The following is a 26,184-nucleotide window of genomic DNA, read 5'->3' as shown; positions in this document are numbered from 1 at the left end:
GTCATGTACGTGTGAAGGCATTCCTGCTGAAATTAACTCTTTCATATCCTTTTAGCGATTTCCCCGCTCTTTTTATCAATTCTATTACCACATAGTGCTATTATATTTCCAATGTAACCGTCTAAACTGTTCACAGAAACGGTGTAGTTTGTTTTCCATCATCGAACTTTTATAGGCCAAATTCGACATTCGTAATAATATAGAATTTAGGCGCTGATATACATAGAAGCATACATAATCACAGGGTAGTGGGGAATTATGTCCCCTTATTTTCAACCGAAGCTTTTTTGTGATTCAAAAAATGGTAGTGCCATTACAGGCGTTACAGAACTGTAAATACCATAAGGCCAAAAGCTCACCCGACAGTGATCCTATGAGCTCTCTAAACATAAGAGGAGCCACTGCAGGAAGTCCACTATCTTACTTGGCATTCTCTATACAATATTTGAGTGATATGGTGTCATATTGGGAGGGACGAAAAAAAACACTTTTTTTGATCGAGTACATTACCCGTACATATATATTTATTTTCAGCGATCACGGTGCAGAAATAAAATGCGATTTTATTATTCCCCTCCAAGGGGCGGTCATAAATTTGGGACAGCAATCGTGTGCGAGTGGGAACATAAGTTGCTATGGGACAGTTTATTTTTAATGCTCTTGAGCCACAGGGGGAAAACAATAATGCTATCTCACAGCTGAGTGCGCTGTTTACTGTTGGGTTCCTGGGCTGAACGTGTCAGACAGGCGCAACAGAGAAATGTGTTGGTTATTGCATCCTGCCACCAAGTCCTCGCTTTACAATACATTCTCAAGAACAAGATGTATGTTTGTGGGCCTTAATGTAGTGGCTGCGTCGTGGAATCCGTTAGCAGTTTTCGCTTTGCATTCCCAGTGTAGTTGTGGCCAAGTAAAACGCCTTAAGCCACTTTGGGGCTGCAAAACATGTGACATTTGTATATGTTCCCCTTCATTGTATACGAAGGTAAAATGCTTGCCGTGCAAGTAGCACATGTCTTGTTGTGAACAAACAAAAAAAGTTCAGTACATTTGAACATGTTAAGTATATAGCCTCGCTCATTTTCATTACCACGCTTCGATTTTATTTGCTATGTAATTTGTGGTGTCAACCGAAATGTATACTGTAACTCTTCAACATTTAGAAGTTTATTGCCATTGAGCATTTAAGCTAGTGGCGCCCCATAGTGGGAATCTTGTATATGGAGTTTATCCGTTGCAGATTAATTCTCTGAAAGCAATAACCATTGATATTGCAGCAGTGACCAGAGTGTAAATATAATAAGTCAGATGCAATTTATTGCGTTAAATATTAATTCGGCCACTGGAGTATGAATTCGCATAAACAGGTCATGATACATTCCATTTATCACCCTAACATGAGTACAACTTATGCTGCTGCTGCTACTGCTGCATTGCTCTTTTCCAGCAAACCCAGAGTTTAGGGACGCTCCGGATCAGTTTGGGCGAACGCCACTCATGTATTGCGTGCTGGCCGACCGGCCAGAGTGTGCCGAGGCCCTTGTCAAGGCTGGGGCCAACGTCAACAAAACGGACAAGAGCAAGCGCACCGCTCTGCACCTCGCTGCACAAAAGGTACCGCGACCCGCTGACTTAGAAAGTTAAAAAGCGGCACAGTTCTCGAGTGCACTGGCTGCGTTTACGTTTGGAGACAGTGTGTTGAAATTGGCTAGTGTCTGACCTGGCATGCGACCCTGAGGAACAGTTGAAAAGCCGCTGCAAAGATGTAAAACGTGGATGAGGAGCACTTGCCAGTGCGATCCTACGCTGAAAGGCGCAAGGCGTTGACATTTCTCACGTTTCAGTAAGTGGGACGTCGTCTTGACATTGCTACGTCGCGCTCCCCTCCGCGTGACCCTAAGTCAGGCTTTCATAAAGGATCACCGTCACCTTTCACTTGCACGGAGGCTGTCAGGTGAGCAAGGAAGCTCAGGAGTGGAGGAGGAGGCAGCTTGTGGTCTGAAGCGACGTGAGTTATCTGCTCGTGGACCCTCAGTCCCTCCTGGGTTCACAAGACGAATCGCGTGTCGGCGGATCGACGGCAGAACTGGGCTTTCCACGGTAGTTCCATTGCTCTCTTCTTGCCTCGGCAAGACTGGGTATGCTGAACTCTGGTTAAACCCTCGCTCGCTGATGGTTTTTATACCTTGCGGCCAGGGTTACACAGCTATAAATACATCTGAATCTTAAAATAACATGGTTTAAAAAAAAAATCTATACTTAAAAAAAATATTTTTACAAAATCTATTTGTATAAATTGACTGCAATATACTGCTGCCTTTGATTTTTTTTCTCTCCGATTTAAATGGAAACCGTATAAATAACGTTAAGAAAAAAAGGGCAGTTTTAAGCTGGTCAAGGGTGTAATAATTGGCACTTTGATGCCGTTAATGATAATACGTGTTACCCCCTTAGGTGTGAAAAAGAAGGGAAAAAACCCATTATTATACCCAGGAGCGCACGTTGTTTATATCGCTATTACTTGTTGTTGCAGTAAATTGCTTTCCACCACCCCTCTCATTTCCCCCCACCTCACCCCACGCGGCTGGCAAAGGCATCCCGCTCTTGGCAGTTTGTGCCTCTCTTCTTGCCTCGTTAGCCCGCCCATGGTCTCTCCAGCCGACCCGGGCGATCAATCGGCCTGGCATTTTCAGACCTCTTCATCACATGGCCTCGCAGGGGAACAAGGAGGAGCACGAGAGCACACGCTCTCCCTGGCTCTGGTGCTGCCTCCGCCGCGGCACCTCGGCTCGCCGCTGCAAGGCAGTGCGACACTCGTGGCAGGCGAGCCGCTGGGAATCATCAATCTGTCATAATGCTATGATTTGTTCTTCCGTCGAGCGTTTAGTAGCTGCTCCTTATCAAACTGCCCGCCCTCTTGGGCTTCCCAAAACACCGTCTAATTTGAGGGTTTCTGAGGCGGCGCTCCAGCGTTTACAAGATAGTGGGGTGACTGCCCAGACGTGGAATCAATAAACAAGCTCATTTCTATATGTCAAGCACTCAAGTCCTTGTCAGAGGCCCCCTCGTGCTGTAATTGGGGGCCGGGGTGCGAGCTGCTGGAGCCGCTTCCTTTGGCAGCCCTCGAGTGGCTTGTCAGCGAGCACAAGGGGGAACGGGAGAGTGCACATGAGTACTATCACAGCCCGCAATTGATATTGCACTTGTCTTTTGGTTTGTTTGAACTCCGGCCTGCACGCGAGCCCGACGCCTGGGGAAGAGGAAGGAGTTTCTTCACCATGGCTGTTAGACTCAGCTCCTGCTGATTGGATAAACTTGGGATTTGGGGTAGGCTGAGCCACAGAGGCTTTTCTTTATTGGAAATATTGAATTTCTGCACGCGCTGTGACTCCTACTAAAGCGGAGAACTGTTTGTTTGAACTCCAGGCAAGGTAGTTTTCGCACATTTTCTGTTTCTTCGAGTAAAGCGCTTTGAATGTTGTGTGCGTGCCTCTTTAGTCATTAATAATATAATGGTTATTAGGTCTAGGCTGACGGACTCTGTTAATTTTGTTTTGATTGTTGTGCCCACTTGAATGGCTTCACTCTGAACTGATGGTTCAGTTATTTTCGTGTAAATTAAACAAATAAAATATTGTACATTAACTTTTTCAATGGGAAACCCGATTTTTTTTACGTTGCATCTTCGAGCAAATAGATTTTTAAGGGATGTCGTCAACAAGACACCATTTAAACACTAGATATTGGCAATGTATTGCAGTTTCCTCAGAATTGCGTCGACCTACCGTGCCCTGCATATATTTTTTTTTTGTTGGGAGAATTCCTGTAATTAGTAGAGAAATACACAGAAGGACAGTCTTACTCCCAAAGATGAAACTTGAATGGGGTGCAGAGCAATTATGAATTATTAGCTATGTTTCAATGCTGGGTACAAACGTCACCTATCAGGGAGCACCAGGTACTGTACAGTACACCACACCCCTCCAGACCAAGTAAGTTTTTAAAATATATTTTGAAGTTACTGTACACATTCATATAATATTTGTGTTTTAATGTACAGTATTACGAACTTTTGAGTCTGCAGAAATAACATTGAAAACTGTAAATGCGCTAAAAGGTGTCTACATGGAAATAAAGTGAGTTTGTATTAAAAAAAAGCTATATTAGGGCACCTCACCCCTGATTTAGCCCAGTATTTTGAGCATTATGCTCGTAACTTTCTAAATAAAAAAAAACTCGGTTAAACGGTAATGTCGTCAATGGGTGCGTTTAACCTCAATATCTAACTTGTAATATTTCTAGGTAATTGCTGGCACTTGAAACACATATTTGTAATATATTCAAAGTCATGCTGCTACAAACACTACCCAATTTACCTTCAATTTATGCATTGTTAGTTTTACATATACTGTGTATAATTTTCATGCTGTTTACCTATCCATCTACCTGTCTGTGCGTGAAAATCTGTGTGAATGGCATCCCCTGCTCAAAAGCCTGAGGGGCTGTCTAATTAAATGCAATTACACGCTAAGCGCATAAAGATTAATTACAGCTAATTAGTAACCTCAACAGAATGACACCTGGCAGATGACTACAAATAAAAACCATTAGGCCAAAGTTAGATGGGAAGCCAAACAAGCCTACACGTGTACTTATAATAAAACACACATCCTGTACCATTATCTAACACATTCAACTAAACACAGCCACTAAGCCACTCTGAAAGGGGCAAACTTATTTCAACCCTTGCATGCCATACGAGGTATGATTTAGACGTCATTCAAACTTTTTTCGGCCGATTTCAATAGATCTTTTTCAACAAACGGTTTTCCATTTTCGCCAGTTCATTTAGCCACGATTGTGTAATGTGGAGGCTACACGGTGGGGGGGGGACATTTTTTATTTGTTGTCAGATATCTTTCTATTGTTCAGGTTACGCATGAGCGTTGTGTGTGGTGGGGTGGTCGCGCCCGCGTCCCTCGTTGCAAGTAGAGTTGTTACAAAGCGTGCCAGTGGTGCAGCCCTGTGGGGGGGGGGGGGCCCGGAGTGACTGAAATGGTTAATGGAAAAGTGTGGGCCAAGCCAGCCCCGGTCTTGAGGCTGCTCGAGCACGCGGCGCACACAATCCATTAAAGTCACGTGGCTGGCGGGCAATTACAAACAGCTGACTGGGGAAGCAGCGGGACGAAAAGGGTTTTTCGCGCTTGACCACACATCAAAACAGGAGGAATATGTAAATTTACTGCGGTAATTAGAAACTGTGTTCCCGTGATATCATCCATGAAACAGATTTATTACATCTGTCTTACGCGGCGCGGTAATCGAGTTAGGATGACTCGCGCCGCACGGAAGGCGGAGATGAATGCCGTTCCATTGATCTCCCTGCCGTAAAAAGGCCTGGCTGGGGGAGCGGGAGACGACGGCGGCGGCGGCGGCGACACAAGGAATATAAATACCAATCGCGCTCAGAAATTTCATGCTTGTTTAATTTTACATATGCTGATAAAGTGCAGAGTAGAGAGTACAAAAATGTTTCCTCTGTACTTTTTCAGACCACAGTTAAGTGTTTCCCCCCCCCCCGGCCCCCGGCCCTCATCCGACGAGTCTCTGACCCCTGGCACTATACTACTTCCATACACTTGCGTGAGAATGATCTCTCATGTTCAGCACGGAACAAAAAAGCCCCTTTGCCTGAATTGTCTCCTTTACACACAAATAGTCTTACTTCCATAGAACTTACACTGCCAATAATTGCATTGCACTGGAAGTGCTGCAATGATTGGCAATTAACGAATTATTTGTACATTTTACGTATGCTGTGAACCTTGGCCATAATGTTTTTGTTTTAATACGTTATTTGCGCCTCACAATTATAATTAGTGTGAACCCAGGATTTGTGATAATTGTTTATTTACATAACTTGTACGCCAACAAAGAAAAGGTAATTCTGAATAGAACACATTGCTGCTGTATCGACTTGAATCCTGATGTAGGTCAGGATAATTAATGCATTGATGTAAACAGAATGGCGTAGACTCCAGGTTGTATTTTTGTAATGCGGGTTCAATGTGAATACAGTCGAGTAAGAGCAATCAAATATTTTTTACTGAATATACAAAGTTAGGTTTCTCAAGAAGACGTTTTAAAAAAATGTTCCGACAGTGTTTATAAAGATATTTGGACATACCGTACTGTATATCACAAGATGAAATCCTCTAAGAATGTTAAATTACATCGTCATTAGTTTAAACAAAATAGTGAATGATATGTTGAATTTAGTCTCACTTTATACTTTCATTAAATAAAAAATGAAAAACCAAACTCGGGAAAATGTGAGATTTTTATATTTGTATACAATTAAAATGTGCTTATAAAAGGGATATATTCTAGAGCTTAATCATGTGTTTATTTCTTGCTTTGTTATTATGTTTGTGTTTCAATTTACAGTTTACATTTGCTCAGCAGCAAAAGTGATTGGCCCCGAATCAGTTTTCACCGACATTTTAGGCCTTTGATCAGAACTTATCTCGCTGTGCACCCTGATCTGCCGAGATCCCTCACTCAATCCTTCTCTCCACACGCCTTCTATTATATCTAAGCACTGCCTTTACCCACGTGCAAGCTCTCTCTCACATAAACTCTGCCTTACAGAACTTTCACATTGGTGACATCCCAACTGTAACAAACTTAAAATAATGGTCATGCACAATACAAGGTAATTTCACGCACTGACCGACCGTACACCCTCTACCGTTGCTGTCCTCCCATGAAGCCAGATGAAGCTGTTTCCAGCCTGTGCTGGTGCTTTATTGTATTCCAACTCTAGGCCTTTTCCATCCCCCACACAATATTACAACCCACAACCCACCTTTGTGTCAATTAAATCCATTTCAACTTGTTCCACCAGCCTAACAGCTTGGGATTCTCAGGATTCAGTGGATTACCCCCTGTTGTCAGAAAGATCAGCCTTCCCAACACAAGAACAATGCAACTGAACCCTTGTCCTTTACTGAAGCATGCACTATTCCACTTCGGAATTATAACTGTGCACACTGAAATAAATTGCAATGTTATAATGCTGACAGTGACGTTAAACTTGGTGAACAATAGCATGCCACACTATACCGGAGGACACTTATTAGTTCTCCTCTTGTCCCAATAACTGAGATGCACATCTTTTTGCCCTTAACCCATATCCACCTTGCAGTGCTTTTTGCCTCCACACACACACACAATTAGATTGTGTTTAATAGACATTTAAATCAATGTTGCAATCTTTTCTACTATTCCTCTTTGTTGTGGCATTAAAGGTGGTTTAAATGTGAATTTTCTGATTATTTCACTAGTGCCCATATCGTCTTTACAATTTACAGTCCTATGGTAATCCACTGGGTAAAGGCCGTGGAATGCCATGTACAGCATACATGTTAAATACATTGTACTGCAACATACTGTTGGAAGCTTAAACCTAATAGCGTATATAATAATTCTCCCAATGTGTCTCAAAGCATATGGAGATGTAATGGTGTCTTTTTAGTTTCTAATTACTGTAATGCAACATTCATTAGCCAAGCTGTTCTGAGGAATTAAACTGAGACTTTAACCATTTGGTTCAGCACCACGGCCAGATCCGTGGCACTTCGTGGTGGAGGAAAGCAGTGTTGAGCAATAACCCCCGTCACATCCCAGCCTCCGTTGTCTAGATTGATAGCAGCCGTAGCGCCGCTCTCCATTAAGCGCAGCACCGGTGGAGATATTGTTAATAAAGTTATTTAAGACACACTCGAATGGTTTGGCCGTTATGCCAAATGAAGTGCGGCTGGGCTGAATTTACTTTACTAGAGCGGCGTGAAATTAACAGCACTTCAGGCTTTTGACCTTCGCCCCCCCCTCCCGCCCAGATGAGAGAGGGAAATTTCCAGGCTCTTGCACACAGAGGCATGGCTGGCGGAGCTGGAGCGTGTGTGTTGCAGGAAAGCAGCTACATTGTCGCTACACAATCATGTTTTGGTTATTTTGAGCCTTGTAAAAATGTATAATTACACCTTGTAAAATTGCAAGCAAACCCGTAGTTAATAAAAAAAAACATTTTCATGGATAAGCCATTGCTTATGTTCAGACAATCTCTCATGTTTGCAAAATGTGAATGTTATCCTTTTGCGTTTAGGCAGAACCAAATATTTATCATTTTATGGCCATTGTAAGTCGGTTGAGGATTGTAATTTGTAATGACAGCTTTTTGATGATATTTTTATTGCTAATACTTTTTTTTACACACGGCACATAAATTAGTTAAGCTGCAGCAAGATAACAGTATTCTTAATTTAAATTAGAAATACCTTTTTTTCACGCTGTAAATGGTTTGCTGTAATGTAAAAGATAATTAATTTCCAAATTACACAGACATTTTAAAATAAATATTTTAGGAATACATCAAAAGTATTCAAAGGAAAAAAAACATCCACTGTTACAGTTTTTTTTTTCAGAATAAGCTGATCATTGTACCAGTAATATGTTTTAGTCTGCGATGCGTAATACATATGCCTGCTTGCCAGGGCGAGTTACCATGAAATAAGACAATCCGCGTTGGGACGTGTGTCTCTGGCTTCACTGAGCGTGCGCTTGCTTAGTTGGGAGCCCTCATTCCTCCCTGCGCCAACCTTAAACCATCACTCCACGTACACGTGGGAGGGCTAGCGTGCGCGCAAGTGCACGCGCGCGCTTGGTGCATGGACACCCACGCGAAACCTCAGACGGTCGAGCGAGGCGCACGCGAAGCGTACACATGCGTACGTTTCGCGACGCCCTCCTGTCTGGCTGTCTAGCAAGATGTGCACATGCTGGCAGATGGTGCTGACCTGTGGCGGTTGCTTGCATGGGGTGCAGAGTTGGCAGCGGTCCATCCGTGTCAGACAAAAACCGCTGCATGCAAATTATGCAGCCTGTGGGCCTTTAAGGAAAGAGCAGCTGCTTCTTAGTTTAGCATTGTGCATCGGGCAGCTATATATATACACCAACAAATACTGCATATGGCTTTTATTAAGAGTTAAAAATAGTCTTAATGCTCCAAATAAGGGGGAGAAGAAAAAACAAAGCGCCTCACATTTTTAGATGCAATGCTTTATCGTGACAATGTCTATGGGGTGAAATGTTTAGCTCGATTATACTGTATATGTACCATCACGATGTCTCCGTTTTGGTTGTTGCGTAACGTCCCTCTTGTAACTGCCCTTCTGCCATGAGTTTTCTTCGATGGTTCTTGTCTGAGGAGTCCTAGTAGAATGATATATTACTTCTGCATGGCAATGGATACGATGTAACTAACATAGGGAGGATTCAGTTCTGCAATATTTTCTAACACCTGATAGCTATTATCAAATATTGCTCTTTATGACTTGTCCGCTTCAGTGTTTTATCGGCAGTCAGAAGAAATATTGTGGTGAATGCCCCACTGTAAGCATACATACATTATACAAACTACAACACAAACATGTAGCCATAACCATGAAAGTGTCATGAAACTCGAGTTTATATCTATCTTTAGCATTTATTTTTCAAGAGGCAAAAGCTCCAAAAGCAAGTCTGTTGACATGTCCAGTTTCTGCTGATTTGATTTCTACTGCTGCTGCAAGGTCTTGACAGTGGTTAAGAAGCACATCACAGCCACGTTTCATCTTTGCCCAGCTCTGGTGGTGAAGGGAATTGTAGTGGGACCTAGCAACTGGGGGGCACAGATTTACTGCAACGGGGGAGCTGGGATCCAGGCTCCTGCTGGTTTGATTTGGACGTTGATGGTGAACGGCAGTCTGTCAGCTAAAAAAAGGCAGGGGGCTGGCTGAAAAGGGCACACTACTAAGCCTTTTGCTTTCTATTTATATGAAACTAAAACCAACCATTTTTGTTGCTTACTGAAACCTTCCTTTGAACTTATTTTTTTTTACATTACTTTGATGGAAATTCTTAAATAAAAACATTACCTATGACTTAGTGTTTTTATTGATCTGAAAAAATGCAGCTGAAGAAAACATGGAGATTGGTAATGCATTTAGTTGCCATTTGAAGTATCTTTATTCATGCTTTCGTGAACACCGCAAGCGTTTTTTTGTCCCTGTTTGCCTGCGCCTTGACTCACTCAGGGGAACTACCGGATCCTGAAGCTGCTACTAAGCCGCCGAGCTAGTCTGCTACAAAAGGACCTGGAAGGCATGACCGGCCTCCACCTGGCAACACGGCACGAGACCCCCAGGTGCCTTGCTCTCCTCCTCAAGCACATAGAGCCTGGTGAGGTGGATGTGCAGGACAACCAGAAGGTAACAGCTTCCGTGGACTCATGTCAGCCCTTCACCTGTGATGCTTCCCCTATTTGGTGACATCTGTAGCCACACCTGATCTTCCACAGGCATGTCTAGGTCAAACAAATCAAGATTCAAATCAAGAATGTCTAGGTCAAGTCGAATTCAGAGCATTCCCATTCCGAAAATGAATATTGGTGGCCCTGAACCAGTTATGCACATTCCACCTTCATATGGCGGTGGCTAGTGTCTCGACTTAACAGCTGCGCTCAATGTCACGCAAAGGGGCACTCACTTTATTGACCCTGAAGGGTTGTTGGCCTGAGTTGTCTGCCAAGCACAAATGACTTCGTGTAACAGAAATAAAATCACTGCAAATGGTAGCCATACATCATTGGAATAACGAGTATTTAGAAGCAATGCTCATTTTTTAATACAGAGACTATTTGTCTTAAAGCTAAGTAGAATTGTAGAAAATTATTTGTTTACGGTCAGCGCTTTCTATGTTTTGATTTAGTCACACAGCCTTTCCCTAAAAGTAAATTGTATAACTGCATCCTCCAAATATTTAATGGTGATTATTTTCTTTACGCAAAGGTATATTTAAATATGCCGCTATTTTATTTCACGCAGGTTTACGCCATTCCTTTCGCCATTAAGGCGTTTTTAATTTGTCAGCGGCAAAAAAAAACAAGTTTTTATTGTTTTCAAGATTCACGGGCATAATTACGGCACGTCGCGCACAGGCAATGGCTGCGCGTGTACACGCGTGCACACGCGTGTACACGCGTGTGCACGCGTGTGCACGGTGCGGTGGGGAGGGGGGCTCGATTCTGGCCCTGCGCGCAGGTGTGGAGCACAGAGCGCCTCCGCCTCCCTCGGACCGCGTGGCTGGGCACGGCCGGGCGCGCCTCGGCGCGGTCGGCGGGCCCTGGCGAGCCATCCGAGTGAATAATTGCCAGCGCTGTAACGCGCCTCTAATTTCACAGATACGGCCGCAGGGACGTCTCGGGCAGTGCGCCGCGACTGCACAACGTGTAATTAATAACTGCTTCTGTTGCGTGCTGCGGCAAACCTATTCCGAGTTAAGCAGATAATGGCCCGAACGCGGTGAAATGTCCGTAGATACAAACGTGTAATTACCGCCGACATATAATGAGCTTTTCAATATTTACTTTCCCACTGAAAGGAATAGCAATCATCTGGAGCAGAGTTGCAGCTGCTGAATTGCTTAGCGTGATTTGCGTTGTTCTTTTAGTTTTCAGTGGATGATTTTTAAATATGCAGCTCCTTCTTTCAAATGATGTCAATGTATTAAATGCTGTATTTTGTGGGGTTTGCATCACGTTATTTTTTTCAAAATGTTTTCTTTGAAACTGTATATCATTGTACGTTTGTAAAATTTCTTGTACCTTCTGCACATATAACATGTGTTAAATAAGTGGAAAGAAAATATGCATTCCAAAAAAAGAAACAATCAATTTTTTTAACAACCAGATCTTCTTGAATATATGTTTATAAACATACGTAAATAATCTATATTGCATCCACTAGTATTGAACTTTCCTGCTCTCTTATTTATAACATACTACATCTATATTAGTGTAGTTTTTTTGCAAGACTACTTCAGGACAGATATTTCAATTCTAGTGGTTTTATTTCAAATATGACTTGTGACAATGGACCTAATTTGTGCCCTCGTTCTTTCTTAACTAAGGAGGTGAGCATGTTAAGCACAGTGGTTTCCATAAACCGCCAGTCTGCACCCCAAGGTCATGTTATGGGTATGTTGACATGCCCATGGGATTGTCCTCCCACTCACTGCCCTTGCCCTCCCCCATTTTTATTAGGGTTGAACTCTAAATATCCTTTGTGCGAGACCCACGGGACACATTCAGGAACGATGACCCTACTTGGGGTGCCCACAATTTGCAGACCAAGGTCTATTTAGACCGTAGAAAAATAATTGAGATATTGGTTACAGCAGTGATAAAGCGGGGCCTGTTGGCAGATTTTGAACAAGCCCCTTGTCTAAAAGGCATCAGCATTCATTATCAGGCAGTAAATTACAGGTCTGGGCTCCACAAAGGTGTGACAAGAGCAATACTAAGTCAAACATTTTACCCCTAGTACCCACAGAGGGCAGATTAGGAACCTTGACCTCCTCCTAATAGCAGAGGCAGCTGTAATCCTGTAGTCCAACCACATCAACCCCTGCCCTCGCCAGGCTCCCTGTTGACGGCCACCCCTGGGTGTTGTTGGGAGCTGATTCTCGATGGTAATCTATGCTCTAAAACGCCTCTGGTATAGGGGCATTATAACACTGGCTGTGACCAGAAGGATCCTCAATAAACAGAAGGGATTTTTTTTACACAGTGCCATAACTGCTAGAAATTGTTATTATTATTATTTGTATTCAATGCAGCTAACTATTAACAATACTAAAAGAGGAATTATTATAATTCTTAAAATGAACTAAATGTAACCATTTTAAACATACCACTCTTGTAGATAGTTGTATCAACGTATTAATATGCAATTAATTTTTTTTTTGCCACGGGAAGATTTAAGAGTAATTTTCATGGAACTGTATCTGGCAGAATTAAGAAAAAAAATTGCTTGCCAAAATGTCATAATGGTTATTTATTTACTTAATTCTAGATGTGGAATACGTGCCAGTTAATCCGCAAATAGCATTAGCGTTATTACAAAAACAACGGTCAAATTTCTTTACAAAGGGGTAATTTACGTGTGTTAGGCCAACATGTGAGCCAAATTAGTTATCAAGTATAATTTGTATTCTCCAAAAGGCTTCATTCATGTTGACAACGACCTCAACTTAACCTCAACTGAATTGATATCTTCCTGACTAAATTATGAGCATGAATTTTATGCTTATGAGCTATCTCAAATTGACATTTACAACTCAATCCACTGCTGGGTGAGGGCATTCCCAATGCCATGCTGCATGTCATTGGGAATTATTTGACCACACAGTACTCCTGGAATGCATACCTGTATTGGTGCGGATAAATAGTTTGGCTTCAGATATGTCGTGCATATTGTAGTAACAATAAAAAAGCTGTTATCACCTATTATTGAATTTGGACTTCATACAACACAGAATCATTTTACTTTGGAAATTACATTGTAGCTCACAATTAACTCACATTTGAGAAGTATATGGTAAGATCTATTGGAAAACTGCTACTTGCGAAAATAATTCTTCCCATGAGAATGATGCCTCTGAAATCTGATCATTAAGGGTCATTCCCTTTGCTTATGTTTTCTTAACAACAGATACTTGTCATGATACCTCAAGTATAAAATGTTTGCGTTTCTGGGTCATATTTGATGTTTCACCTGGTGCACCGTCATTCCCCAGAAAACCTCTCCTCCTTGAATCCCCTCTGACAAACAATTCCCCTCCTTTGCGTGGACGTCCTATGCAAATACAGACACTGGCTCCCAAGCATCTGGTCATGGAATTTCCACCACTGGCTCAGTGACACTAACCGGGATGAGCCCTGCCCTCATTTTCTTATTTGAGCAGGCGGTACACAGACTTGACTTGACCTTTCCATGCTGGATCGGTGCCAGTTTGTATTGGTGTGCCAACCAATGTGTGCCCACAGAGAACGGCACTGCACTGGAGTGCCTACTACAATCACCCGGAGCATGTGCGGATGCTCATCAAGCACGACTCCAATATTGGTGTGCCGGACAGTGAGGGCAAGATACCGCTGCACTGGGCGGCCAACAACAAGGATCCCTCGGCCGTCCACACTGTTCGTTGCCTGCTGGTGGGTGCCACGGAGGTGGAGATCATTGGAAGCAAGCACAGCTTGGAATGTTGATCAGTTATTGATGTGAAATATTAATTGTGAAAATTGTATCAAATATAATATAGCATAAATTTGGTTATGTTTGTGTTGCCATTCGAATATTTCTCATTATAAGGAAATGACACCCGCCTTTCAGGCAGTGTTCTTTATCTTTATCATATAAAGCTTGGAAAAAGTAGCATAGAATTAATACATCTGGTGTGATAATGTGACAATTATAATGTTTCCTTGTTCGCAACAATGTTCAACAAATTTCAGTTTTATTATTGCTAAATTACAATGGACGCTGCCATAGTGTGATGATTCATACACATGTAGTGTACTAATTCAGAGACACTAGTAGGAGGTGTTATCCCTCTTGTTTATTCCGGATCTCACAGCGATAGGGGATAACTCCATACCAGGTCGGGACGGCCAACATGCTTCCAGACCCACAGCTTGAAGAGGCGAAGACCACGATGACAGCAGCACGACGAGTTCCATTCCCGATGGCAGCCACCCTGACTGTTAGTCGGAGCTCGCCTTTTATTCTCCCCAGCGTGACCAGGCTCCGCCCTCGGCCACGCACCCTTCTGGATCCTCCAGATGGCTCCGGGCTTGGCCCATGGATCCAACTGGTAGAACGGACTGCTACCCCTAATTCCATTGTCACTGTAGCCACGCGCTACAGTGACTAATTCAATATCACTACATCACCCCCCACCCCCCCCCCCCGCTTGAAGAAAAACAGCCATCCTGGCTGACCTTTATACGTCGTGTAGCGGGATGACGAACACAACAATATCCACACAATATTTGCAATGCATGGCAACAATCCAGCCCCCAAAATAATAGCAACCGAACGACGGGTAGGGGCGGTCATCTGAACCGAACCGTTGCCGGCCCCTCATTTGGGCCTGGCACGGGTCCTCCAGGGACCCCAGGGGTAACCCAAGGATGGCTCAATGGGCACGGGCCCTCCCGGGATGAAGATGGAGGAAAAGTAGATGCGGGTGGCGGTCATCCCGTCCGCCCCAATCCGCCTGTGGGTGGCGCCGCTGGTGGTTCTACGGGCGTCAGACCCTGGGATCCTGCAGATGGAGGAACAGAGCCTCGCTGAGGCGCATCATCCGTAACCGTACGTCCGGCTCCGTCGGGCACATCAAACACCCAGCCATCAGATGGTGGAGATGAAACGCCCTCATAAGGTGGAAAATAGGGCTTCAGTCGGGACAGGTCCACATACCAAAGCCTGCGACCAACCTGGATCTGCACACACTGTGGCCTCCTCACCTCAATCACCTCCACCGGGCCTTGCCATGGCCTATGTAATTTAGGAGATGTGCCTAGAGGCACCTGGGGGCAATGCAGCCATGCCCTCTCCCCAAGCTTCCACGGGTTTCCGGACTCCTTAAGCCCAGCCAGTTTTTCATTCGAAGCCCTCCGCTTGGCCGAATTAGGATGCCTCCCGTGCTTCCGTTAACCACTTAAGGGTGAGGCTCATAAGTCCCGGCACAGTGGCTCTCTTCTTGCTCGGCTCAATATTTAACTGGGCTTCCATGGGGCGGTCACATGCTCTCCCGTACATTAAAAAAATGGGGAGAACCCGGTAGAGGCATGAGGGGCCATCCTATAGGCCGCAACATGGACGTAAGAGTCCTCAGTAAGAGTCCTCAGTAAATGCTCTACCATTCCGTCGGAAGGTAGGGTGAATTTTCTTTGTACCCAACAAGTCACATATCTCTTGCAACAATTTTGAAGAAAAATGTCGACCTTGGTCCGTAAGGAGACATTCCGGGCCCCCTTTATCCAACATGTAACCATGCAGGAATGCGTCCATAAAGGACGCCGCCGACTGATCTGGCAGGGGGCATGCCACCGACCACCGCGACAGGTACTCGACCTCTACCAGCAAAAATTTATTTCCCCTCGGAGTGGTGGGAAATGGCCCGAGGAAGTCGAGGGCAATGAGCTCATTTACACGGGACACCCCGATAGATTGCAACGGTGGTCGGGCCAGCCTCGGCGGGGGCTTCCGGCGAGCACATTCCACACAACCTTTCAGCACGTTGTGGACGTCTTCTGACATCCCAGACCAAAAGAAGTCACGCTTCAACATCGATAATGTTTTCTGCGCCCGTAGGTGCATCAGCCGCACATGGGCAGCTCTCGATGCCCTACCCCGCAGAGCAGTTGGCACAACGATACAGTACCACTGTACCTCCGTATCCCAGCGCATTAGTAGCCCATCTCGGAGGACCACGGGGGACATACTCCCTGGACCCTTCCTATCACCTGGCGCACCAACGTGGCACCGTATTTTCAGTAAGGAGGCGTCCTCCGCCTGGGGGCGCCCCCATTCCTCCGCCTGGGGGCGCCCCCATTCCTCGTGCGCAGGACCAATGGTGTTATCGCGTGCCACCTTTGCTACTGGCGGCGAAACATCCACCGGTGCTACAATGGCGCCCGGCTTCCCCGCATCTACCTGCTTACAACGGCCGGCGCCCATAAAGCATGCGCACTGGCTTTTCGGCAATAACCGTGACAGAGTGTCCGCATTGCAGTGACGCAACCTTTACCTATAGGTGACTTCGAACGAATAATCTTGCAAAATTTCCAACCATCACGATAGTTGCGCGGATGGGTCAACACGCACTGCTATACGAAGTGCACGATAGCCAACAACTCGCGGCGCGTGCCTCAATAGCGCTGCTCTGCGGGGGACAGCACTCGGCTACCGTAAGCGACCACGCTCTCCACCCCGTTTTCCACCTGCGACAATACGGCGCTGATCCCGGTATCGCTGGCGTCCGTATCCAACACAAACGGCAAGGTGAAATCGGGGTACCGAAGGGGGGTGTGTTCACGAGGCCGTTGCACAGCGTAACAAATGCGGCCTCCTCCCCCACCGAAACCTCTGGCTCTTTGCCGTGAGAGCGTGGAGCAGCTTTGCCATCGTTGCAAACCCGGGCATGAAGCGGCGGTAATTTGACACAAACCTCACCCACCTACGTGGGGGTCGGCCACGCACGCACACAGTCTTTGCAGGGTCTGTGGCGATCCCGGACTCGCTAACAACGTGACCCATGTAGCGAACCGACTTTTGCAAGAAGTAACATTTCTGCGGCTTGAATTTCAAATTTACCGCCCGCATTTTAACAAATATCACATGCAACCGCTGCAGATGTTCCTGGAACGTGCGACCAAAGACAATCACGTCATCCAAATGGATCAGACATGTCTTCCATTGGAGCCCGGACAGTACCAACTCCATAAGTCGCTGGAACGTGGCCGGAGCTGAGTGAATCCCCATCGGGAGCACGTTAAATTGAAACAGCCCTTGCGGTGTCTGGAATGCGGTTTTAGGTTTTGAACTTTCATCCAGGGGCAACTGTCAAAACCCCGACAATAGATCCAGGGTGGAGAAAAACCGTGCCCCCCAACAGGGCATCCAACGAATTGTCCATCCATGGGAGCGGATACGCGTCCGACTTTATTTAATTTCCGAAAATCCACACAAAACCGCAAACTCCCGTCCTTTTTACCAGGACAATGGGAGCACCCCACGGACTGGTGGACGGGAAGATCATATCGGCGACCAACATCTCGTCGACCGCCTAACGAACGTATTCCTCCTTCGGACTAAACAGAAATGAGTTCTGACGAATAGGAGCGGCACCACCAGTATCAGTATGGTGACGCATCAGGGACGTGCGGCCCACGTCGAATTTACCCTTACTAAATACATTGGAGAATTCCCAAAGCAATGCCTGCAACTCGCCCCTCTGCTCCCACGACAAATCCGGATTACCCGCACACAACGGATCCATCCATGAGTCATCCGACACCGCTCTCCATGCAACCATGGCCACGACCCGAGTGGTTATATCATCCATTTCTCCACAACACGCCACCGTCGCCTGGGCCAACACCGTACCCGCCTGTATGATCGCCGTACCCAGCCCAGCATTTAATACTTCCAGGAAGGGCTACTGATCCCCCCTCATTATCGTTTGGGCCCCTATCAAAGTGAGACCACGAACCACTCTATTAGAAGGGGTTTAAAGAACCCCACCCCCAGTGATTCCTGGTGGAGCCGCTTCCGCAGCCTCAAGAGTACGAGCATCTGTGCACCCGGGGGAACCCTAACAGTTTCACGCACCAGGGCCCGAACCACCATACACAACCCAGTCAGGGACTCCAAAAATCTCAACCAAAGCACCGACGGTAACTCAACACAACCCTGGTCAATCAAAATCCGGAGGGGCATTCTCTTAAAAAAATCGGTCCCCAATAAGCACGGCACCGCCAATGAACTTGAAACGAACACTGGGCCCGTGCATTCAATATCTCCAATTCGTATGGACGCCACAATTTGGCCCACAATACCTAAGCTCCCGCCATTAGCGGCAACGCAGGGACTACCCAAAGGACCAAGGCAACCCACCGTCGATGGCAACGTCCTCTAAACAAACTCCGAAAGAATGGTGGCGGATGCTCCCATATCTATGAGCACCCGCGCCTCAGCACCCTGTACATATCCACTGACTGGATGATCCTGCTCCCGCCACCATAACACGGTGTGCCAATTCGGTCCATTGCCCGGACCCCCGTGGGCAACAATCACGCACCGAAGTACCATCTTTGCACCCCGTATCTCTTTGGGGGCGATGGCGTGTGCACCCGACACTGACTGCAATGTAGATGCATGAGGTGGCTGTGTTGGCCGGGTGAGTGATGTATTGCGACCTGCCTTTGGGTCCAGAGGAGCGGAGGCTGGCAGGGTGGAGGACAGCGAAGCCGGGAAAAACTGCCCTAAATCAGCACGGCAGCTCCTGGAGTTGTGCCCCGGTAGGCCACATCTGAAACAGGTAACGGGGCCCCGCCATGGCGGAGGGAAGGCCCCCCCCCCCGCTGGTCCCGTCGTCGTCCCACGCCGAATCTCCCGTGCGGGCTCCAACTCCCCGATGCGCAGACCCGAGAAGACTCTCGGTGCTCCTGGTCGCCCTCTTCTCCCGGGAATCCAGCCCGGGCCGCCACCCCGGCACGCCGTCGCAGGTTACAATGGGCCTGGATGCATCGGGCTACCTGAATCGAGGACAGGTCGTCTTCCTCCGTGGCCGGCAAAAAAAAACGCTAATTTCCTGAGCCAGCGCCAACAACTTCTCCAGCACCAGAGAATCTAGTCCCACCTGCTCCATCTTTGGGTACGCAGCCTGGGCCAGCGACAATTGTACATTTCGGAAGGCAAGGGGCGTCTCGGTCTCCCCCCAACTCCGCATCACGAATTTCCACCGCGCGTTGGACGGCTGGTCAAAAATCACCGCCAACTGTGCGAATTCTTGCCACAGTGTCGCCCTGTCCTCCTAGGGAATGGCAAAAAACGCCGCCAAGGCATCATCGTCTAGCATGGTGGGAAGAACACGGGGTGCCTGTGCGTCGGACCACCCTCTGAGCTCGCAAGTGGCGGCGAAATGCCGCCGCAAGGCCGCCCAATCACTCCCCGCAGCTGAAAATTCCTTCATAAACGGCAGCTGCTGCACAAGGGAAGGCGCCCCGAATGATGAGCTATCGGCGGCAGGTTAAATTTGGCAGGACTCGATTCCCGCCCTTGGTCGGCAGTGACGGCGGAGTCGCCCGTTCGCTGCCCCCGAGTCGCAGCCCCCTCCACCGGCTCTTCCTTACCCAGCTGCCCCACCAGCGCCGTCACCGCGGAGAGCAGCTTCACGATGCGCGCGCTGAGTGCCCGCAGCCCTTCTCCAGCCGGCGGCGGCGCGGAATCGTCGCCCTTCGCCCACTGCCCCGCCGGGACCGCCTCTCCAGGACCCCCCACTGGGGTCCTGGCAGCCTGGGAACCCTCCTCGCCGTCGTCCTCTTTGCTCGAGGATGTGCTGATGAAAGCAATCCTCTTCGTGGCTGTCAACATAGCCTATTTCCCCCCACCGGGATTCGAAGGGAAAGGGAAAAAAAAAGAATTCCTAACAACCGGTACAATAAAAAAAAATGTGTTAACACTTCTGACACCAAACGTAGTGTACTAATTCAGAGACACAAGTAGGAGGCATTAGCCATAGGGGATAACTCCATACCGGGTCGGGACAGCCAATATGCTTCCAGACCCACAGCTTGAAGAGGCGAAGACCATGACAACAGCAGCATGACGAGTTCCATTCCCGATGCCAGCCACCCCGACTTTGAGTCTGACCTCGCCTTTTATTCTCCCCAGCGTGTCCAGGCTCCGTCCTCAGCCGCGTACCCTTCTGGATCCCCCAGAAGGCTCCGGGCTTGGCCCACGGGTCCCAACTGGTAGAACGGGCTGCTACCCCTAATTCCATTGTCTACCAATCTCCCAGCGCCATGCTTTACAGTAACTAATTCAATGTCACTACACACAGGACTTGCAATACAGAGGTCACCGGTTCAAACTCTTAGTCTGACATTTAACACAAATGGGAAACTTTCTTAAAACTCCCGCGCCCCCCCACCCCTCTGTCCACATAGCAGGATGAATGGGTACACCACAATGGATCAGCAGGTCGTGTGTGATGTGGTGTGGTAGAGCATGGTGTGGTAAAGTGTGGTGTGGTAAAGTGTGGGTACTCACACCTTTTCCAAGGCCAGTGTAGAACAGTCGGCCAAAATAACCACTGTACAGTGAGGGAAAAATTATTTCATCCCCTGCTGATTTTGTACGTTTGCCCACTGACAAAGAAATGATCAGTCTATAATTTTAATGGTAGGTTTATTTGAACAGTGAGAGACAGAATAACAAAAAAATCCGGAAAAACGCATGTCAAAAATGTTATGAATTGATTTGCATTTTAATGAGGGAAATAAGTATTTGACCCCCTCTCAATCAGAAAGATTTCTGGCTCCCAGGTGTCTTTTATACAGGTAACGAGCTGAGATTAGGAGCACGCTCTTAAAGGGAGTGCTCCTAATCTCAGCTTGTTACCTGTATAAAAGACACCTGTCCACAGAAGCAATCAATCAATCAGATTCCAAACTCTCCACCATGGCCAAGACCAAAGGGTTCTCCAAGGATGTCAGGGACAAGATTGTAGACCTACACAAGGCTGGAATGGACTACAAGGCCATTGCCAAGCAGCTTGGTGAGAAGGTGACAACATATTCTTAGTTTTGTTGTTTCTTTTCAACTCAAGGCAGCTTGGACCATAGTCACCAAGAAAACAATTGGTAACACACTACGCCGTGAAGGACTGAAATCCTGCAGCGCCCACAAGGTCCCCCTGCTCAAGAAAGCACACATACATGCCCGTCTGAAGTTTGCCAATGAACATCTGAATGATTCAGAGGACAACTGGGTGAAAGTGTTGTGGTCAGATGAGACCAAAATGGAGCTCTTTGGCGTCAACTCAACTCGCCGTGTTTGGAGGAGGAGGAATGCTGCCTATGACCCCAAGAACACCATCCCCACCGTCAAACATGGAGGTGGAAACATGCTTTGGGGGTGTTTTTCTGCTAAGGGGACAGGACAACTTCACCGCATCAAAGGGACGATGGACGGGGCCATGTACCGTCAAATCTTGGGTGAGAACCTCCTTCCCTCAGCCAGGGCATTGAAAATGGGTCGTGGATGGGTATTCCAGCATGACAATGACCCAAAACACACGGCCAAGGTAACAAAGGAGTGGCTCAAGAAGAAGCACATTAAGGTCCTGGAGTGGCCTAGCCAGTCTCCAGACCTTAATCCCATAGAAAATTTGTGGAGGGAGCTGAAGGTTCAAGTTGCCAAACGTCAGCCTCGAAACCTTAATGACTTGGAGAAGATCTGCAAAGAGGAGTGAGATGTGTGCAAACCTGGTGGCTAACTACAAGAAACGTCTGACCTCTGTGATTGCCAACAAGGGTTTTGCCACCAAGTACTAAGTCATATTTTGCAGAGGGGTCAAATACTTATTTCCCTCATTAAAATGCAAATCAATTTATAACATTTTTGACATGCGTTTTTCTGGATTTGTTGTTATTCTGTCTCTCACTGTTCAAATTAACCTACCATTAAAATTATAAACTGATCATTTCTTTGTCAGTGGGCAAACGTACAAATCCAGCAGGGGATCAAATACTTTTTTCCCTCACAGTATAGGGGCTCACTAGAACTCCTTCTAGTGGAGGCCCTTCTGGCAGCAGTGGTGTGAGAAAAAAATTGCAAGGCTGCACCTTTACCTTTGTGCCACGAGATCTAAAACAAACCACTATTCAAAGCATTGTTTTGTGCGTGTCTCTGCAATAGTTGTTGTGTTTAGTTCCGTAATTTTTCCCAGGAAGCCACCCCGACCGATTCCATCCTCAACTGGCAGGACTACGAGGGACGCACGCCCCTTCACTTCGCCGTGGCTGATGGCAACGAGGCAGTGGTGGACATCCTGACGTCGCCGCAAGTGTGCAACGTCACGGCCTACGACAACCTCTTCCGCACCTCGCTGCACTGGGCCGCGCTGCTCGGTAGCTCAGCTCACCCGGGCATCCCTCTCCCCACACCCCCCCCCCCACACACCAAGCCTCCCCATGTGTTCCCCAGGGAATTCCCCATGGCTTTGCAGCCAAGACTGTCATTATCTCTAGGTGGATGTGTGGCTCTAAAGACTGGCCGAATAGAGTACAGTACTGTAGTTGGTTTGTGTGTCTAAGTTACGTCACGCATAAAGTGGTATGTGCTTATTGTTGTGACTATTGTAGATTGTTACTGTGTGTATATGTGTGTATTTTTTGTATGTGCATGTGATTGTTTTATGTTTGCTGTATGTGTAGCTCTGTAATGTGTTTTTTAGGCTGTACCGATGTGTTTTATTCAGAATTCAGTTCAGAATTCAGTTCCTGAAGAAGCCTCCAACACGTGGAGCAAAGCGTCCGACGCCATACCGAACAACACGTGGAACAGCCCAAAAACGCATCCAAGAGCTATACAGCACAACCACATACACCTACGCAGTAATATGCTGTACATAAGTTTGTCGATATGCTGCTGTGTATGTGTATCCGTACTTATATAATTTAACTTAAACATGCAAGCATATGCACGCTAGTTGTTGCCTATCATATGATGGATGTTAACTGAACATGTTTTGCAAACATTGAAGGTTTTTTGCTGAAGTGTAAATCACATCCGCAAAAAAACACAACATGGCAAGCATACACACATATCTGAAAACATACTTGAAAATAGTGAGATTTAAAACAGTTGGGAATTTTTTCCCAGTGTATTTTTCTGGAGAGTTATGTTTGACCATTTGTTGGAATACATTTCACCAATGCGGTCATTTAAAATCTGTTTCAGTGCCTTCAAATTTAAAGACGAATATAAGTGCATCGGTAGTTTCTGACAAACCATGCTGTGTACATTATTGTTTTTTTTAAACGAAGAGAATGAGAATTCATCGGTGAAATTGCTAAACAAGAGCCGCAAGGTAACAAATAAATAAATAAACAAGTCACATTTGGTAAGAAAGCTCTTAATGCCACTCTCTAAGCTGTGGGAGAGCCCTCCTTCTCAGCGGCATTAATCGAAGGGTATAAAACCTGCGTGGCCCCCGGTTGGGAGGTTAATGGCTGGAGCTGAACGGGGCTGTAAATACCAAGCCGATCCTGTGCTACCCTGGGTCAATATCGGTTAACGAGGGAGGGTGGGTGGCCAGTCAAGTGGGAGGGGGGAAGTGCTGTGAAGGGGTTTTTTAAGAGAGTTTAAATCTGCTTCACGTGCTTGTGGGCTGCTCTGCCTTCAGCGGTGACAATGTCCAGCTGCCTCGGTCAATTGTGCTGATGAACGCTACCGAGTCATTTTCTTACAAATGGTTTTCGAAGAGGAGAATTTTGATTATTGATTGTTTTTGTTATTTCCGTACAGCATGATGTATGTGGGTTTGCACATTTCCACTGTGAGGGTGCCTTTGTTGCATATGCTTTGTACATATACTTATAGTTTATTTCAAATAAATGATTACTTTTTTATATGAAAAAAAATCTATAGTGTATGCAAGTACATGTAAGTACAATAATGACGATCACTAGAAGGCAGATCGAATCCTGCAATTTCATATTCTTATTTGTAATTCCACCCATTATCCTAATACTTGATGTGACCACCAACAATCGGGTTGCTTAAAGACAAGACTTTCTATCACGTCCTGCTATAGTTATGAATACTCATTACGTGTGCATGATTAATAGTAGCCACGCATGTAGGTGCAGTTTGCACATCTATCAGCCTGCAAAGCTAATGGACAAAACAAAAGCAACAACAAACACTGTGTGTACGAACCGAGTGTCGCCGCCATGCTGCTTTTCAGGTCACGCTAAGATAGTTCACCTACTGCTGGAGAGGAACTCCTCTGGCACCATTCCCTCAGACAGCCAGGGAGCTACGCCCCTGCACTACGCTGCTCAGAGCAACCATGCGGTGAGCGCACCTGTTCCAAGGCTTGCGTGTCTCCTTTCTAGCTCACCCGTGCTTTTTGTTTCTCCGAGCTATTGAAAGTGTTGTCACGTCATGTTCTTTTTCAATCGTTTCATTTTAACAAACCGTAATCTTCTCATAAGCACGGTCACGTTTTGCATGTGTAGAAATGCTTAAGTAAAGGTTGTGTTGTTATTTTTTTTCCCCTTTCCAAACATTCCTCGGCGTGATTTTATTGGACAGGCAAGCGTATGATGCGCTCGGGATTTTCTTTTTTTTTTGCAGCTGTCACAGTCAGCTCATTAAGTTTATTGAATAAGGTAGCATTGACTGCTCGTGGCACACGATGTTCATAGTGATGCTGAAGGAGGGTTGAAAAAAAGTACATTCCGTTCATCCGGCAGGAAACGGTGGAAGTGTTCCTTTCGCACCCATCGGTGCACGACGAACCTGACCTGGAGCGCCGTACGGCGTTCATGTGGGCGGCTGGCAAAGGCAGCGATGCCGTCGTGAGCACCATGCTGCGCCTCATTCCCAACCTCGACGTCAACCTCGCCGACAAGTACGGCGGCACTGGTAGGGCCCTCCTGCCCGCACGTGAGTGGCCACGTGCCCAGTGCGGCACCCGTGACAGTTGGCTGTCTAGGTGCCTTCATAGGAGGTGCACCTCGATTTCCTGCTGTTTGATTGTCGTAGGATTTTCATTCTACAGAGAAAGTATTCGCAAGTACTTCAGTGGGTACATCGGCAGCATTTAAAAGTTAACTTGGAATATTTGGGAATTATATGAAATGCATTTTCATTCCAAAAATGCAGATCAATGTGTTACAGATTTGATGCTGCCTTATCTCTTAATAGTTTTGGTTCTTCCAGTCGGAAAGTAACACCCTGTCATCTTAATATGACTATAGGTTTGTCATATCGTGAGCTGCCATACTGTTATGTTGCTTACAGAAAATGTGAAATAATCTTGTAATGTCAGCCATACGGCATGACAACTTTGTGCCCGATGTCACTGTGCTCATGACTCACAGTCTTGGAATAATTCCATAAAGAAAAGCCACCGTGACAGACAAATTGAATCTGACCATCCACTGAAATGCCCTGTGTCTTGACATGTGGCACCAGACATGACATGCATTAAGACATCGTTTTCCATCACAATCCATAAAGGTTATATGCGCATGTGTGTGTGTGTAAACCTGGATCACACTGACCACAATACATGTTACACGGATAGCTTTAACCTTTACACGTGTCAAAACTTATATCGCACACATCTGCTATCCACACAAGTGGCAAGTGTTTTTTTAGGATATTTAAAAGGTGGAAAAGTTTAAAGATGAGTTCACTTTTTATATGAATTTGTATTAACACTTGTAAAATTTGCATTAACAGGACTGTGCGGTGGCCTTATATCTCATAGTGCTGAGCACACAGGCAGATGAGCTTACAAACCAGTCTTTGAGAAGTTATAGATGTTTGATTAAACTCCCCCAGTGAGCGATTCCACTGGCTTTATTAAACCTGCACTGTCTGCTGGCATCTCACACTTTCTTAACCTTTCCCAGTAACCATATACACTTTGTCTATAAAAACCTTATTTTGAAATCCAATATAGTATCCAGTATAGTGTAAATTGGATGTTTTTGTT

The 26,184-nt window shown here is 46.1% G+C and overlaps 1 protein-coding gene across 4 annotated transcripts in view; it reads left to right on the top strand.

Annotated features, from left to right (window-relative positions):
• INVS (inversin) overlaps window positions 1-26,184 on the top strand; it is a 69,755-nt gene that overhangs the window by 18,095 nt on the left and 25,476 nt on the right. For all 4 annotated transcript variants that reach the window (XM_032946069.2, XM_032946068.2, XM_032946067.2 and 1 more), the window contains exons 3-8: window positions 1,448-1,614; window positions 10,137-10,310; window positions 13,928-14,095; window positions 22,402-22,582; window positions 24,424-24,533; window positions 24,935-25,106. In XM_032946069.2, the coding sequence (XP_032801960.2) occupies window positions 1,448-1,614; window positions 10,137-10,310; window positions 13,928-14,095; window positions 22,402-22,582; window positions 24,424-24,533; window positions 24,935-25,106 (972 nt within the window). The remainder of the gene's footprint in view (window positions 1-1,447; window positions 1,615-10,136; window positions 10,311-13,927; window positions 14,096-22,401; window positions 22,583-24,423; window positions 24,534-24,934; window positions 25,107-26,184) is intronic.

This window comes from Petromyzon marinus, chromosome 4 (assembly GCF_048934315.1).
Source record: "Petromyzon marinus isolate PM22_M1 ecotype Great Lakes invasive population chromosome 4, UKy_Petmar_22M1.pri1.0, whole genome shotgun sequence".
Taxonomy (NCBI): Eukaryota; Metazoa; Chordata; class Hyperoartia; order Petromyzontiformes; family Petromyzontidae; genus Petromyzon; species Petromyzon marinus.
Note: the sequence above shows the minus strand (reverse complement) of the source record. Positions and strands in the feature narration are given on the sequence as shown.